The sequence below is a fragment of the Cariama cristata genome, unplaced genomic scaffold (genome assembly GCF_000690535.1).
Source record: "Cariama cristata isolate BGI_N322 unplaced genomic scaffold, ASM69053v1 scaffold22554, whole genome shotgun sequence".
In the NCBI taxonomy this organism is placed as follows: domain Eukaryota; kingdom Metazoa; phylum Chordata; class Aves; order Cariamiformes; family Cariamidae; genus Cariama; species Cariama cristata.
The window spans coordinates 8,771-23,888 of NW_009613824.1; the positions used below are offsets into that span (position 1 = coordinate 8,771).

The 15,118-nt window shown below is 45.5% G+C and overlaps 1 protein-coding gene across 1 annotated transcript in view; it reads right to left on the reverse strand.

Moving 5' to 3' along the window:
• Nucleotides 1-683: 683 nt before the first annotated feature.
• The window catches only part of SLC12A8 (solute carrier family 12, member 8), a 50,321-nt gene continuing 35,886 nt past the window's right edge, over nucleotides 684-15,118 (reverse strand). The window contains exons 8-13 of the mRNA XM_009699178.1: nucleotides 13,211-13,357; nucleotides 9,608-10,283; nucleotides 8,624-8,721; nucleotides 6,192-6,309; nucleotides 3,485-3,545; nucleotides 684-849 (exon numbers count right to left, since the gene is read on the reverse strand). Coding sequence (XP_009697480.1) covers nucleotides 684-849; nucleotides 3,485-3,545; nucleotides 6,192-6,309; nucleotides 8,624-8,721; nucleotides 9,608-10,283; nucleotides 13,211-13,357 — 1,266 coding nt within the window. The remainder of the gene's footprint in view (nucleotides 850-3,484; nucleotides 3,546-6,191; nucleotides 6,310-8,623; nucleotides 8,722-9,607; nucleotides 10,284-13,210; nucleotides 13,358-15,118) is intronic.

The following is a 15,118-nucleotide window of genomic DNA, read 5'->3' on the forward strand; positions in this document are numbered from 1 at the left end:
TAACAGCTTCTAGGACATCATTTCACAGTTTTACAGGAGAGGTCATTATAGTGCATTACTGCATTTAAATGTGCGATTCCAGTTGTGAATACATTTCATAATCTTCTTGCACTTGCCACTGATTCTGGCCTACTGTCTAATGCCTTAAAGTACTTCCTAAAACCTTGGTAATTGAAATGTTGAGGTAGAAAATTACTAGATTACAAGCAGGCAAATTCATGCCAAAAGGAGAAGTGAATTGACCTGGAAGGTCGCATCCATCCGCGGCACAGATGGGAGCAGGGCGCTGGCTCCTGCTGCCGAGGTCACCGCTCCCAGGCACAAAGCATCCCCAGTCACCCAGAGGACATTTGAAATGGGGTGTTGTAAGCTTTTATAGTGGTGACGGTCTTTAGAGCTCAATAGCGCTTATAATTGAATTCTCTAGAAGGATTATATTGTCCTCAGTAACTCATCACTTCCCTGGACTGGTCCTTTCATTTGCATTTTTTCCCCCATTTTGGGTTAAGATTTGAAACCCAGCAATGTTGTAGTTTGCATAAACAAACAAGCCTCCGATATATAAATAACTATTCACATCATTTTCATATACATTCAAGTATTTCACAAGGCACTGTGGCAGCCATTAGCATTTCTAAACGCTTCTTGAAATGACGGCTTGATTTTTTTTCTCTTTGTGTCCTTTACTGGAATTGACTCCCAAGCGCCTTTCTGCTGATAAGTGAGGACTGGTGATAGCGGTCCCGCGAGGCGAAGTCTGCGTTCTCCTCGGTGAGCTGCGTGGTCTCCATGCCAACTGTTGCAAAGGATGGTGTCACCACGATCTGCTCCTTGGGAGATGGCTTTCTCCTGCAAACAGAGAAGCAGAGGCGCCTGCATCACCCCTTGTTTGCCATCCATTAGCAGCCGTGCCCTCGGCTGTGCGAACAAGGCAGAGCGCTTTGAGAGGAGGCTAAATCCTTCTCGGCGCCTTTGGGAGGCATGGAGCTAATCTGAAAACATTTTTCTTAGAAGGCGTGCAAAAAAATATACTCTTTTCCCCAGCAAGCACTGGAAAATAAAAATCTTCTTATCAAATAAGTTTCTTCTTTGGATGTTGGCTATGGCAAACGCTTTCCACACTGTGCAGAAGGAGGAGCATGAACTATTTCTAATGAAAAATACCATTCTTATACTTTCCTAAGCTTTAGTGTACAATTCTTTTTGTAACTCTTTTAAATGAGAAAGGAGGTTTTCCTGCAATCTCTTTATCCCAGAGGGTGATTTAAAAAAAAAACCTTATTGCACATCTGCAAATCAAAACTATAAGAGCTTATAGCACCGACTCAGACCTCGCTGAGCACCTAAGAGCCTTAGAGGTGTCAAGGATCCTTGGTTGCCTCCAACTCTCTTGCAGTCTAATGAGTTCTCTTCTTTATCTCCAATTCATTAAAATACCTTGCCTGGATTTCAAGAAGACAGAACTCAGGAAAAAACCTATAAATTATTTCAAAGCAATTTCTTGCAGCGTAGCAAGGATGGGCTTCAAAATGACCCACCCGACCAGAGCCGAAATTGTCTTTGTGCCAGCATGAGCAGAAGCTCTGGCGTTAGGATAAGGCAACCAAGCTGGCTGGCTGACCCAGAGATTGCACTCTTTAGGGAGAAAGAAATAGGATCAGCTTCTGCCTTGGGCACTCACCAGCTCCCCACTCAGCCCTCCTCGGCAGAGTCTTTGCTCATCCATCGCACTGATCGAAGCACTAAGGACTGTGCCCATCTAGTAACCCACAGGACAAAATCTCCCTGCGACAACAGCACCTCTACCCAGGAGAAGCAAGGCTGCCTCTCTGGGAGGGACAGCTTCTCCTCTCCACACATGCTAACCCTCCATGAAACCTCACATCTCAGCCAGCCTCCTGTGGGGAACCTCTGACAACAGGCAGCAGACGGGGCTGAGACGCACCCAGGAACAACCGGGAGGAAAATCCTGCTCAGTCATCATAGCTGCACCGAGCTAAAATGACCTGCCCTGAATCTACCCGGACACTGAGGTGGAACCGGACAGAAAAGTACCCGGGACACGAAGCAGCCGGGTCTGACTCAACGTGCCCCAAGTAATTCTGGCAGTGCTTCAGCATGGCCCCACGTACCCTGTTCCCATCCTCACCCTTGGCTTGGGCTCATGTCACCCACCCAGCAGACATTGTGAAAAGGGGCAGGAAACAACCCTCGCTCCAGATGAGGTATGCAGAAAACATAGTGCACCCCCTCACTCTTCCTCTTCTGAGTAGTCTATCTAACCTGGGCTCTCATCCCCTAACGCTCAGGCAAGCGTGCAGCTTTACACAACCGCCGTGAGCGGCAGCAGTAGCTGTGTGAACAAAGCCTTTCGTGGCAGGAGGTGTGCAGGACAGGTAGGTCTTCAGGGACCCAGTGCCATACTCGGAGACAGCCACTGGTCAGGTAGAGAGAGGGATGGATGTGATGTGGGAGAACCGACTTGGCTGTTCTCGGCCATGCCACAGACCTGCCATGGGGACCTAAGAGAGGTCCCATCACCCCTGGCTTCTCTCCCAAGCCACCTCTGCTACCAAAGGCATGTGTCCATGTTACAGGGACTGTGGGCAAAGGCAGGAGCTGGCAAAACAGGCATGGGTATGTGCCAATGTGCTTAAATGCCTGGACTTTCATTTGTTTTAAAGGAACCACCAAATTTGCACATATAATGCACAGTAACTCGTGTTGTGCAGTCCTTACTACAGTGTTCACCCATCACAACAAAAAAAGCAACCCAACAGGCTGAGAACCTCAAATCCTACTGCACTACACAGAGGCAGAGATGGTCACAACCTGCTACGGGAAACCCAAACATGATAGAATTAATAATTAATAGGATCAAAACAGATTAACAAAACTAGTTAATAACCAACCACACCAAACCCTTAAGGTCTTCTGGGAAGGAAAACCCCAAGATAATGCAGTCCATTGCAAAATCAATACTGAACGGTTCCTTCACTGAAGACCTTGTTTATTGTATTTGCCTTGCAGCTACTGCCGCTTCCACCCAAATTTCTGTGAAACTCGAGCACAGCTGCCACGTGTGCCTGTTCCGCCACTACCATAGTAATTCACTTTCAATGGATGGTGAGTGGAAGAGATGGACTTTCCCATTTCTCATGTCTTGTCTCATTTTCCAGTTCAACTTAGGCCACAAAGGTTGAGCACAGACCTTTGGGGTAAGATAAAGCTTCAGGCACCAAGATATGGTTATCAGTTGCCCGCAAAAGGCAGAGGAGACTCCTGCTCCCCCATTTATGTGGCCACTAAGGGAAGTAAAGTTATTTTTACCATTAAGTAAGAATAACTTTAAGTATGCAAGAAGGGCCAGACAGACTGCTTAAGGTAATAAGCAAGTCAATTCTTGCACCCCTCTCTGTGCACATTAGTGGGTCACGGGAACAATGAGCACCGCCTCGGTCGCTGCCAAGTGACTGGTACCAACCTGCACGCGGTGATCAAAACCGACTTAATCCAGCCAAAGAAACTGAAATTCGCTGCTGCTCCTACAGAGAAAAGGCACGAGAAGTCAGTAGACTGCTAATTCTCTCATAATAGTATTAGGGCATTGAATTTTTGCATAAAATCTCAAACTAACATGCTCGTTATTAGCCTTCAGTACCCAAAGATTTTGTGATGGTGAGAACACTCCTGCAGTCTTCCCACACGCTGCGGCTTTTAAACGATTGTCAAGAAATGAACCCAAATTTCCCCCAGAGAACAGCTATCCCTTCCCAGACCCACAGCTTGTTAAACCCCGGTAAAGCCATGAGCAAAGCACAGCCACCCGCTGCAGTACCCCTTCCTCCCTGGACTGCAAAGATCATTCCCACTGCAGGGATGGGGAGACGGGAGGAACCATTCAGCCGACCTCAGCCAGGCTGGTTGTGGTCTCACCATTCATTCCCTCTTGTCTGACCCCATGGAGAGCTGGCTTAGCTTATTACACTGATATTATTATTCTTCTGATTTCTCTGTAGAGTTTGTTTCCTACACTGGCTCACTGCAGGGACAGGGAAGTGCGGGAGTTGGCAGCAAAAGCAGCAGGAGAATTTTGTGGTGAGGGACAGGGTGGAGAACAGAGACCTGGCAGCATCTGCTGGATTTGGCTTAGGCTGTTGGGGAGGAAGAGAGAGGAGAAAGGACGTGTCGAAATCCCAGGCCATTTCTGCTCCCAAGGTCTTCATTTAGCCCTTAATCCAAAGCATCTCTCAAGCCAGTATCTCCCAACCTTCCTAGACAGAAGGGTCATTCAGTCCTTTGGAGAACAAACTCACAGATCACTGGATGCCACGTGACCACAAAATAACTTTCACTCACAGCCAAATAAAAATCAGACTGAACTTTGAGTGTTCATCTCTAACCTTTTCTTTGCCGTGGATTGTTTTACTGTATGCATGAAAATGCACGTGCAAAAGAAACGAAGGGAAAAAAAAAGTCTAATCATGCTGCTATTCCTCAGATCACCTTCCAAAATCTTCTACACGCTGACTGAGAATCATAGAATCATAGAATCATAGCATCATAGAATCATAATGGTTGGAAGAGACCTCAAAGATCATCAAGTCCAACTGTATACCTGATGCCACCCTGTCCACTAAACCATGTCTTGAAGTACCACATCTAGACCTTTTTTGAACATCTCCAGGAACGATGACTCCACCACCTCCCTGGGGAGCCTGTTCCAATGCCTAACGACTCTAACAGTGAAGAAGTTCTTCCTAATGTCCAGCCTGAACCTCCCCTGGCACAACTTGAGACCGTTTCCTCTCATCCTATCGCTAGTTACCGGGGAGAAGAGCCCAATCCCCACCTCACTACACCCTCCTTTCAGGTAGTTGTAGAGGGCGATCAGGTCTCCCCTCAGCCTCCTCTTCTCCAGATTAAAAATTTCCAGACAGAAATTCTTTTTCAAGTCATTTTTTGTAAATAGTTCAAAAGCAGCTAACAGAGATATAATACAGTGAATACACAAAGGCGAAGAAAACTCCAAAGCCTGAAAACATTATTTGTGCTTTGTTTAATATATGGAGGCCGTAGAAAATTTTGTTAAAACTTAGATATATTTCAAAAGATACAAGTTAGCAAGTACTATCCACAGTCTCAGCTCTTTTCTATTATCCTATACAGATACACAGAAAGGAAGTCACTTCAAGAGTAGAAAGAGAAGAATTGTTGAGCAATGTTTTGATGGTTACTGAGATACAACTAGGTTTTGGTTTCTCATCATCTAGGTTTCTGAAATCTAGTACCTACTTACCTAGTGTCTAATAATCCTTCAGCTAAATAAACCCGGGTAGCTATTTCTGCATCGCCTAAAAGACATATAAACTCAGGCTCTTTTGACTTTTCTCATTTTGGACAAAAAATTGCACATCCACGCTTGCAAGTATTTATGCATGCACACACCTACATAAGTATGTACACACCTACATATCTACGTATGCATAAGTATGTGAGTAGGTGCACAGTGCGTGTGTACCTCCCCCTCCCTTCAGAGACCCAGACCAACGCAAAGCCCTCTTGCACCGTGCCAAGGAGCTGTACGCTCTCATGAGCTGCTTTCGGAATGTGCTTCACTGTTTAATTTTGAACTCGTTTAAGCCGATCACATGCACAGACCTTTCTAATGCCCTCTGCCTAAAAGTATTTTCCCAGATTATGTTCCCAACTTATTCAACTTGTTTAGTTCTGGAATCAAAAGACTCTCTTGTTCCCAGTTATGAATGCTGAGATTTAATGAGATACTTGTCATAATTCCCATTTTCCTTAAAGTTTTCTCAGGTGGGTTTAGACTAATTCATTAAGTTTATTAAAATGTATTTATGGCAGATTTTTCTCATTGCTGTGATGCATTTCCAATCTGCCATCCCTGTGAAGTCTTAGTATCTGGTTTTGCCATTTAAAGTACAATACAATAAAGCAATAAGCACAATGTTCAAACTATCAAACCAACGCTAGTTACAGTTAGAATGCAATATAAAATTAAAGAGTCAGAAAGAAAGTGTATTAAAACTAGCAATGAAACAAAACCTCATCATTCACTGTGTCACCTGCATACTAAACATGAGAGTCTCAATTCCTAATTAAGTTAAATTAAAGTTTAATGAATTTTTAAGGAGATTTAATAATACCACAAAAAAATTACTCACCAAGGGGGAGTCCTGGGCTCACTTGGCCAATGTAGAAATACAGAATAACCGCTGCAGCCAGGCTGACAAGGGTGTAGATCCACTGAATGACAAACATTATGATGAGGGACACGATCGCCTGTTGGAAAGACACAGTTTGGGGTTACGCCAGAGTCCATAAGATAACACGATGATGACAATCTGACAGTCCTTTTTCTGCAAAGCCCAGTGGCTCCATTGACCTCCTGCTCTGGCCCGGTGGGAGAGATGGCAGGGCAGTGCCTGGGCAGGACTGCTGACCTTCAGACACAGCCCGACGCCAGGTCAGCAGCTTGTTCCTCAACCTGGCAAGACGATCATGCATTGCGGCTCTAATGGAAACTCTAATCACTGCAGCAGCAGGGCTGGGGCTTTCAAGTTGTTATGAGAGCATCAGTAAATGCTCTTTTTTCTTTTTTTTTTTTTTTTTTGGTCACAAATGCTGCATCTTGGTTTGAAATGCATGCAAAACCAGTGCTTTGATGGCATCTCCGCACCTCCGTCTTTCTCAGGGTCTTGTTGGGAGTGTTGTTGTGTAAGAGATGTGCGCAGTCAAGACACAGGATGCAGCCACTCGAAATTATCCTAATGAGTGTTTCCTTTTCAGTGTCTCCCTCCTAATGATGTCCCGGGATGGGGACACAGCAGAGGCTCTCCTTGTGCAAGACTTGCTGCACAGCCCAGGTCCTGCCCGTGGGATGAAGGATGCCAGCTGCAACCACGTGGGTGAAGGGATGCTCTTGGGCATTGGTGGCTGAGGCCGGTGGTGCAGCAGGACCCTTGGGGAATCATGTCATCTCCTGCCTGCAAAACACTCCACGGTTCGTGGCTTTTGGCCGCAGGTAGAGCACTTCCACCCAGTGTTAGCTGAAAAGATCTGGGTATGGCATGGCTGAGGTTTCTCAGCAATGAGGTTCCAGTGTCACAGGGAGCCTCGTTTGGTCTCACTGTTAAAAGAAGGGACAGCACAGTTTACAGTGTCATCTTCAGCAGCATGGAGGTCGCTTTCCATGAGCTACCCTGAGTCCTAGAGGCAGTATGGGTCTCTGCTTGGGCTACTCCAAGAGGAGTATCCAGAGGCTCACCAGCTCAGGAAGTAGATTTAGCTCAAGGTGGCAGGGGTAGCATCTTCATGGGTGAGGTTAGGAACAGCAAGGGGTAGCATGCAAAGAAAGAGCTAAATGAGTCCAGGCTGACACGACCGGTGAAGCTCAAAGAGAGAAGACAGAGCGGAAAGGAGCCAGGATGAATAAATGCATCTGATTTTTGCTTCTGTGATTTTGTTTTGCATTGTTGATCCCTTCTCAGCTCTGCTGCAACCTCCTCCCAAGTCTGATTATTGACAGGAAACCAAATCCGCTTTAATGAACATGTCAGTCATCTCCATAAGCAAATTCCCCGCGGAGGCAGAGAGCTGACCGCTCCGTGATGACACGTGCTTGGGAGCCAAGGTAGTTACCGAGCCCAGAGACAGCAACAGCACGTAACCTCCTGAAGATGTCATGGCTAGAGAGGAGCCTCCACATCCATCCCACCCCTGGTGCTGCAGTCCGGTGGGACCCCTCGCCAGGAGCTGGCTGCTGGCAGCAGCAGCAGTGAATTTGAAAACTAAGTGTCAAACTCCATTTGAGGATTAAACTAAAAGGGCTCGGTGTGTTGTTCGAGTGGGTTTGTTACATTTTACGCACAGCTATGAAATCCCCATCCATGCAGCACAGCTATGCGGTTCATTCATTATGCACATCTGACCCTTTCCCTGTCATCTGCCCAATAATCCATCTTCCCAATATGAATTTAAATGTCTTAAACTCCTCAGCGGCTTGAGACAGAAGCTATTTAAAAGTTATTTATTCTTTAAAGTAACTTGCTGGAGGAATGCTCCACTTTCCTCTCTCAAAAGATGGAATTTCACAGCCGGGCTGCTGGTATCAGGAGGTCAGCACTAATGAAATCCCACCCCAAGCTTGCAGAAACTGGCTTATAAATAAAAGCAACACAGCTTCGAAGCTGACATCTCACTCCATCTCACTCCAAGAAAAAAGCAGGCTGGCACACAGTGAAAAGAGGGACACTGATTTTTTTTTCCCAACCAGTCATGCATCTCTAAAATCCTGATGCCAGACTTTGAATTTGTATCTTTTTGGTTTGGGCTGGGTTGTTTGTGTTTTGTTGGGTTTTTTTGGCGGGGGGAGGTGGGGTGCTGTTGTTATTTTAATTAATATGCCATCCAGCTTTCTCTGAATTTGAACTGCTAGATGCATGGTATCTCGAGTACTTAACTCAAGCGACCTGGAATACTAGAATCAAAAGCCATTTTAAAGTACTGGAGTGTATTTACACTGCAGTAAGTGACGAATTTCCTTCTGTTTTCTACAATCATAAATCAGTGCTCAAAATAAAAGAAAATTACTTACACCAGCAAAGGAAACCCAATGATTGCAGAACTTGGAGTAGAAGGATTCTGTTATTTGCTGAATTCCCAGCTCTGGATTTTGTTGCCTTATAGAGGATTCTACAGAAAAAAAGACATTAAAAAAAAAAAAAAAAAAGAAGAGACATTAGAAAAGAGCTATAACGTGGGGGTTTTTTTCCTCCTACTTTACATTACCAGATTCCAGAAAACCAAAGCAGAAATTCTAGTTGACAGCTGGATATGGCAGAGTTAAACCCATAGCTCTACAATGAAAACAGAAAAGAAGTGCAAGGAAAAAAACCAAAACCAGCCAGTTGCCAACTCTGGCACCGAGTCCATTCAAAGGCCACATCTGTCTACCTCTGCCTCAGTTTCCCTATTTGTGAAAAAAGAGAATTAATACTTTTCTCCCTCAGAGGGGTTTATGAAGCTTAATTGACTAGTGCTGACAAAACACTACAGCACTGAGACAACAAACTCCAAGCAAACACACGGTATCAAATACCCACATTGCCAACAAAACCAGTTCAGACCCTTAGCTGTGGATGTGGAATTACAGACTCCACCTGCGGCACAGGGACCACCACATTTTGATAGCCTGAGTTTTAGACTCGCACGGCTCCATGCCTCCTACCCTGCACCTGCATGACGTAAAGCCCAAGATACACTCAAAACCTTTTTAATGAACAGCGTTAAGCGTGCAGGTGTAGAATAATGAGTATATAGTAAACAACCCTGCACTAAATATAGTCCTGCCTGCTTTCCTGTGATTAATCTTCCATAGGAAATTGCATTGGAACTTCTCCTGTGATGCATTGCGATGAACTCTGCTTTCACCTGGAATAAATGATATTGCTATGAATCACCGAATGACAGCCCCATATAAAGCTCGTTTCACGCCTGCCTTCAGGAAAGCACAGGGAGGACCAAGGTTATAAACCATTTGCCCATGAGGATGGAGATGTCCATCTCCTACCGCCCTCACCTTCTCCCCTCTGGCCAGGGAGCACTGGCACCTCACTGCAGAGCTGCTCCCCCTGCTCCGGCAGCCCTGGTATCTGCTGGGCATCCACAGTGGGTGATGAGTACGGATCCGCGTCATCTCGACAGTTCTGCTCAGCCAGGTCCTGCCGGCTCTCGCTGTGGGGCTCCGCGGTCTCATCCACACCGTACTGAGCTGAGGGAGCATCATCATGGAGATCTAGGAGAAAGCTGTCTTGTAATGTCTGCTTGGCAGGCTTCTTTGCCTTCTTTTGTTTGACCTTTTGGGTTAAATTCTCAGCTCTTCCTTTTTTGCAAGCACCTGGCTCACTACGAAATGGTTTAAAAAGCTGGTCCATGTCTTTTGTGAATTCCAGTAAGGTGCCGTTCGATCTGCTTTGAATTACTCCATCTGCTTCATGGCTGGAGGGCTTGTTGAAAATCAAAGGCTGAGAAGAGTGAGCAGGTCTAGTGTTTTTCATCTGGGTCTCGTCAGGTTTCTGCTGAACGTTGTAGCTCAAGGAGACTGAGAAATAGGAATAGTCTACAGCAATATACGTCAACATGAAGATGATGGTGACTATGGGAGCAAGAACGTTCACTTGCCCAATGAAGACGAAAGCCATGGTGATGAGACTTGTTAAGCAAATTGCAGCCACTGGAGTCTTGTTGGGTCCTTTCTAGTTCATAAATAAAACAAACTTACATTTAAATTAATAATCATGAACCTCGCTGCGAGGATCCCCGACTTGCTCAGCTGCCATGGGTGGTTACCTGGGCAGTCTGCAGTACCCCCTTAGCCACAAAATACACGCACATATGTGCAAGCAGAGGCTCACCGGCTCAATAACTTAAAGAACAGGCTGGAAGCCAAAAGCTGTTGAGCTCCCACCTCACCCTTGAGCCTTACTCAAGCTTTGTCTTTGGAAAATTCATCCACTCTCACTCCCTATCTCCATGGTAAAACAATGTCACTAAAGCAGCAATAAACCTTCAGAGAGATTTGTGGGGCTTATGGGAAGTCTGGCAGTAAAACGTGTTAATTAGAGTTAACTGCTCGTCTCTAATTTCTCTACAGGACTCCGCATCGCTGCCTACCCAAAAGAATCCTGCACGGTGCCGCTGGAAAGGCTTCGGTTGCCAGACACAGTCATCAGGGAAGCTCTGCCTGCACGGAGCAGTGCCACCTCCCCATCAGCAGCTTCTGGCCCTGCCCTGGCACGAGGCTGAGCCAAATCCATGGTCTGACTTGGGGTTTCCCCTCCTTTCATCCACCCAAGCCGCATCTGCCCAGCAGCAGGAGGAAAGCAGCAGAGAGGTTAGGCAGCTGAGGATGCTGGAGGGTGGGAGTCAGCCCCCAGCGATGCCGGGCGTGCGTCAGGAAGGCAGGCAGCCAGGAGAAACACCCCCTGCTCTTCTCCTTTGGGGTGGGGTGAAGGCAGGGAAAGGAGGAGAAAAAGAGAGGCAAAGCAAAGAGCATCAGGGGTGGAAAGACTTGAGCCATCAGCTCATGAACTTTAATCCCAGATCTAACGTGCCCTTCCTTGGACCAAGCGCTGTCTTGCTGTTTCAGTATCTAAGAAGCCTGTGCAGGCTGTGTAAAGAACTCACTGGAAAATATCTTACAAGATATCTTACAAAATATCTTAGGTTTTCACTTACTGCGTGTGCTTCTTTAATAAACACACAGCTCAAATGGAAACTATTTCTATTTCCTCCACTCTTATTTATTAACACAAAAGAGAATCAGTTCTGGACCTTAAGCCTTTTCACAATGAAATAAAAACATGTCTCGGGACAAAGGAACACGGTTCTCAGAAAGCATCTTCGGTATCAGAAAGACATACTGAGACGGGGAACAGATGGGACAATCTCAGGATGCGTCTGGCTTGGGTTTAACTCTACAGAAAACACTCGTGTCCTTCCCATCAGCTGGGGTTATGGTGACTACAACGCTTTCTTCAACCACGGAAAAGAAGAACTGATGTGGAACAGATTGGTAAGGACAAATTAAATTTATTAACTCTCCATAAACCAAATCTAGACAATTTTCAAGGTGGAAGAGAGAAGGAAGGGGGAAAAGTGATCTGCCTTTGATTTCTCATCTCTTTTTGAGCCCTTCCCGTCATGGCACTCTGCCCAGACAGAGTTCAGAGCAGAAAATTTGACAGAAAGACAGAAAACTATCAGAGAAGAGAGGGAATCAACTTTGGAGTCAGCTTTGCCAAATCACCAAGAATTTCACAAGGGTTGCCAAGGGGAGAAGAGCCTGCTCTGGGATCACCTGACAACTGCCTTCAGGAGCTGGAAGTTTTTGCTGTCCTTATCGTTCCTGCTTCCCCTATAATTATTACTACTTATTACTATTATTGCTATTATTATGATTCTAATATTAGAAAATTACTTTGAAAAACATAAAACAAAGGATAGAAAATGGTTATACTTATAAAACATTTAAATTTTTAAAACATTCATAAATAGCAATATTGTAACATATTTTTCTGTATTTACAAGCTGCTCTGAAGGAGCAAAACACTGTAAGGTTTTTCCAGCCGCTCAGTACAGTTAGGTACTGCAGGTTATTGAGCGTGACAGAATTATTTTCTCCCTGTTTAAAAGAAGGGAAAACCATAAAAAATAGTTTGCTCTGAATATACAGCCCAAGACTACAGAGCCCTTAGTAACTGGTACTTTGTCTGATCTCAGTAGAATGACTCATATGAGTAAAAATTATTTGTGAGGACAAGGAAAAAGCCTCCTGTCATATTCAAAGCAAGACTTTATTTCAAAGCATACCTAAGGCTCAGCAGCCCCCTAACTTAACCTTTCAAATCTATTCTTTGGTTTTACTTCATAGTGTCCAAAAGGCACCTTATCTTACAAAGAAGTGTCCTCTCCTGCAGTGCCCACAGACTGAATCCACAGCACCAAGACTAGTCATGTACTCAGCTATGAGGTTACCAAAGAGGATAGGAATGGCTAAAAGAAAATGTGTGGGAAAGAAGAAGAAAAAAAAAAAAAAAAGGAAAAAAAGATAAAGAGGTAGTTACCATCCGTTTCACCAACTCCTTGGACAAAAGCTTCAGGCCTCTGCCCTGGACAGGAGAGCAGAGAAGAGCTAGGTACCTCCCTCAGTCACAGTTAGGATCAGCACCAGAGTACATAAGGCATTTGCAAAAAAACCCACAGGCAAAGTTATATCATAAATGGCTGTCTTACTGGGGACATCTTGAAGAAGCAGGTCCGAGGGAGGGAGGGGACCAACGGCAGCCCAGGAAGGGCTGTCGGTGCACGGGGGCAGGACAGACAGCCCTGGGGCCAGGGCGCAGACGTGAGCGAGTGAGATGCCGGGGCAAAGCAGGGCTGCAGCACAGGGGACAGGCAGGGAAAGGACCACTGGCAGCTGGGCTCTTGGCTTTTTAATAAAACTGTCCGTTTCCTGGCTTTTCTGCCTATGCAAAAGGTACCACATCCTAAGCCTTCCCCTCCTTGCATTTCATACATCCCCCATCTCACCCTACAGACACATAGAAATCCTGCCCTCTGATATCACCCATTTTCCTTCAGGTGAAGGTTTGACAACAACCTTGGAGAAAGGATGACTAACCCCACGTCCAAGGAAGGCGAGCATGGGGATCACGTTCTCCTGGGCGATGCATTGCAGGATCCTGGGTGCTCCGTAGAGCCCTCCCATGCAGGAGGCCAGGGATGAGATGTACAGCCCCAGCAAAAACAAGAAACCCACCAAGGACACCTGGAGGAAGTGGAGAGAATGCAAAGTTGATTATATTGTTCTTTAAAGACCCTTGAGCAGTCTTAAATACTTGTATTTTTAAGAGATCACATATATTTTGTAGGATTACTAAATGAACAGAGCGAGCCCTGGGAAAGCAGCAATTTAACTGGTCTATGGTATAAAGTGCAAGCAATTAATACAGGAAAATTATCCCATAAAAGTAATTTAATACTGAACATCCTGTACCAACAGAGCCATTTGACAAGCTCATATCCAAGAAATTCTTTGTCACTTGGAGCAATTGCAGCAAAGCAGCAGCTATCCGATTCCCCTTAAGTAACTGGAAGTGAGTTTATTTCAGGAGAAGTCACTTATATACAGAGCACACCATACAGGAAAAGCTGCCCAGGCTTCCAACCATCCAAAACAGGAAGACAAACCCCTGTGTCCCAGAGGGGAAAACCAATCCTGAAAGAAAATCCACAGTAAAACCAAATCAAAATTGCCACTTAAACAAATGGCATCTCAAAAAATACGCTCCGAAGGATATAATACAATGACCTTATTTTCCTGTCTTCAATGAGAAAAGAATTTCCTTTGGCCAACATGAAACTTAAAAAAAAGTCTTTAAAGCCACAGTGCTAACAAGGCTGGGTTTATTACGGGTTTCTAGTGAGCATTCTTTCAAATGGGGAGCATCTCCTGCAGACGCGGAGGGAAAGGAGAGGAGCTCGCGGTCCATCACACAGAAGCGAGGACTGGGGTCCCCCTCCACAGGTCAAGAGCTGCAAGCACATGCAGCATATCTTAAAAAACCCCACCCAAATACAGAAAACACCACAATATCAACACTTTGCAAGAAAGCTTTGAAATGGGAGTGTTCCTGGTACCATCGTGTAAGGATGTGGGCAGACACAGCCAAGGAGAGTAAGGTCTAGGGTCACCTGAGCCATCCCCTGCAAGACCACACGAGTCTGACAGCCAGCAGTCAGCCATAGAGAAAGGCAAAGCATGGGGAGTAACACCAGCACAAAGGCCAGGCAGGGAGAAAACCCCCAAATTTTGGTCCAGATCCATCCTGCCCATAGTCCACTGAAGCGAGCTGCTGGAGGTGCAGACAGACCTCCATGGCAGAGGATGTCACCGAATGCAGGTCCCCTGCATCCCACATGTCCTTTGCTCCCACCCCTCCTCTCGTGGAAAATAAGGTCTAAATGAACATGGGTCCTCCCAGCTTCTGCCCCTGTTGAAGTCAGCTGCCACATGCTTTATTAGAAGGAATCACAAAAATTTACATGGCTAAAGATGATTCAAGTTACATCTGCCTTTTCCTCATCTACGAAATCCACAAGCAGCCAAAAGAAGATTGGGTCAAAAGCCATAAAATGCTGGCTGTTGGGGGAAAGCATGTAAAATTAACATGATGTTCCAGAACCATACAAACTTCCTACCACAATATTTCTTTTCCCCATGAAAATCCACTTGGCCTTGTGAATTTTATCTTGTGGGACAGAAGAAACTTGAGGCATAGATGAGCAGATATCAGCTTCCATTAGACCAACGGACAGACACTCAATGAGGAATCTTCCCTTCCCTCTCCTCTAATCCTGCCCTGCTCTGAGAAATACTTGGAAGAAACAAACAGTTGTGCCAGACATCATATATTATTTCAGCTGCCAAAAATGCTTGCATTTAAATGTACTACTTGACATTCAAATCAGCGTTAGAGGGGAAGAGTCCTTTTCACCGAGGCTGATGAAAGGGTTTGCTGGGGGTTTT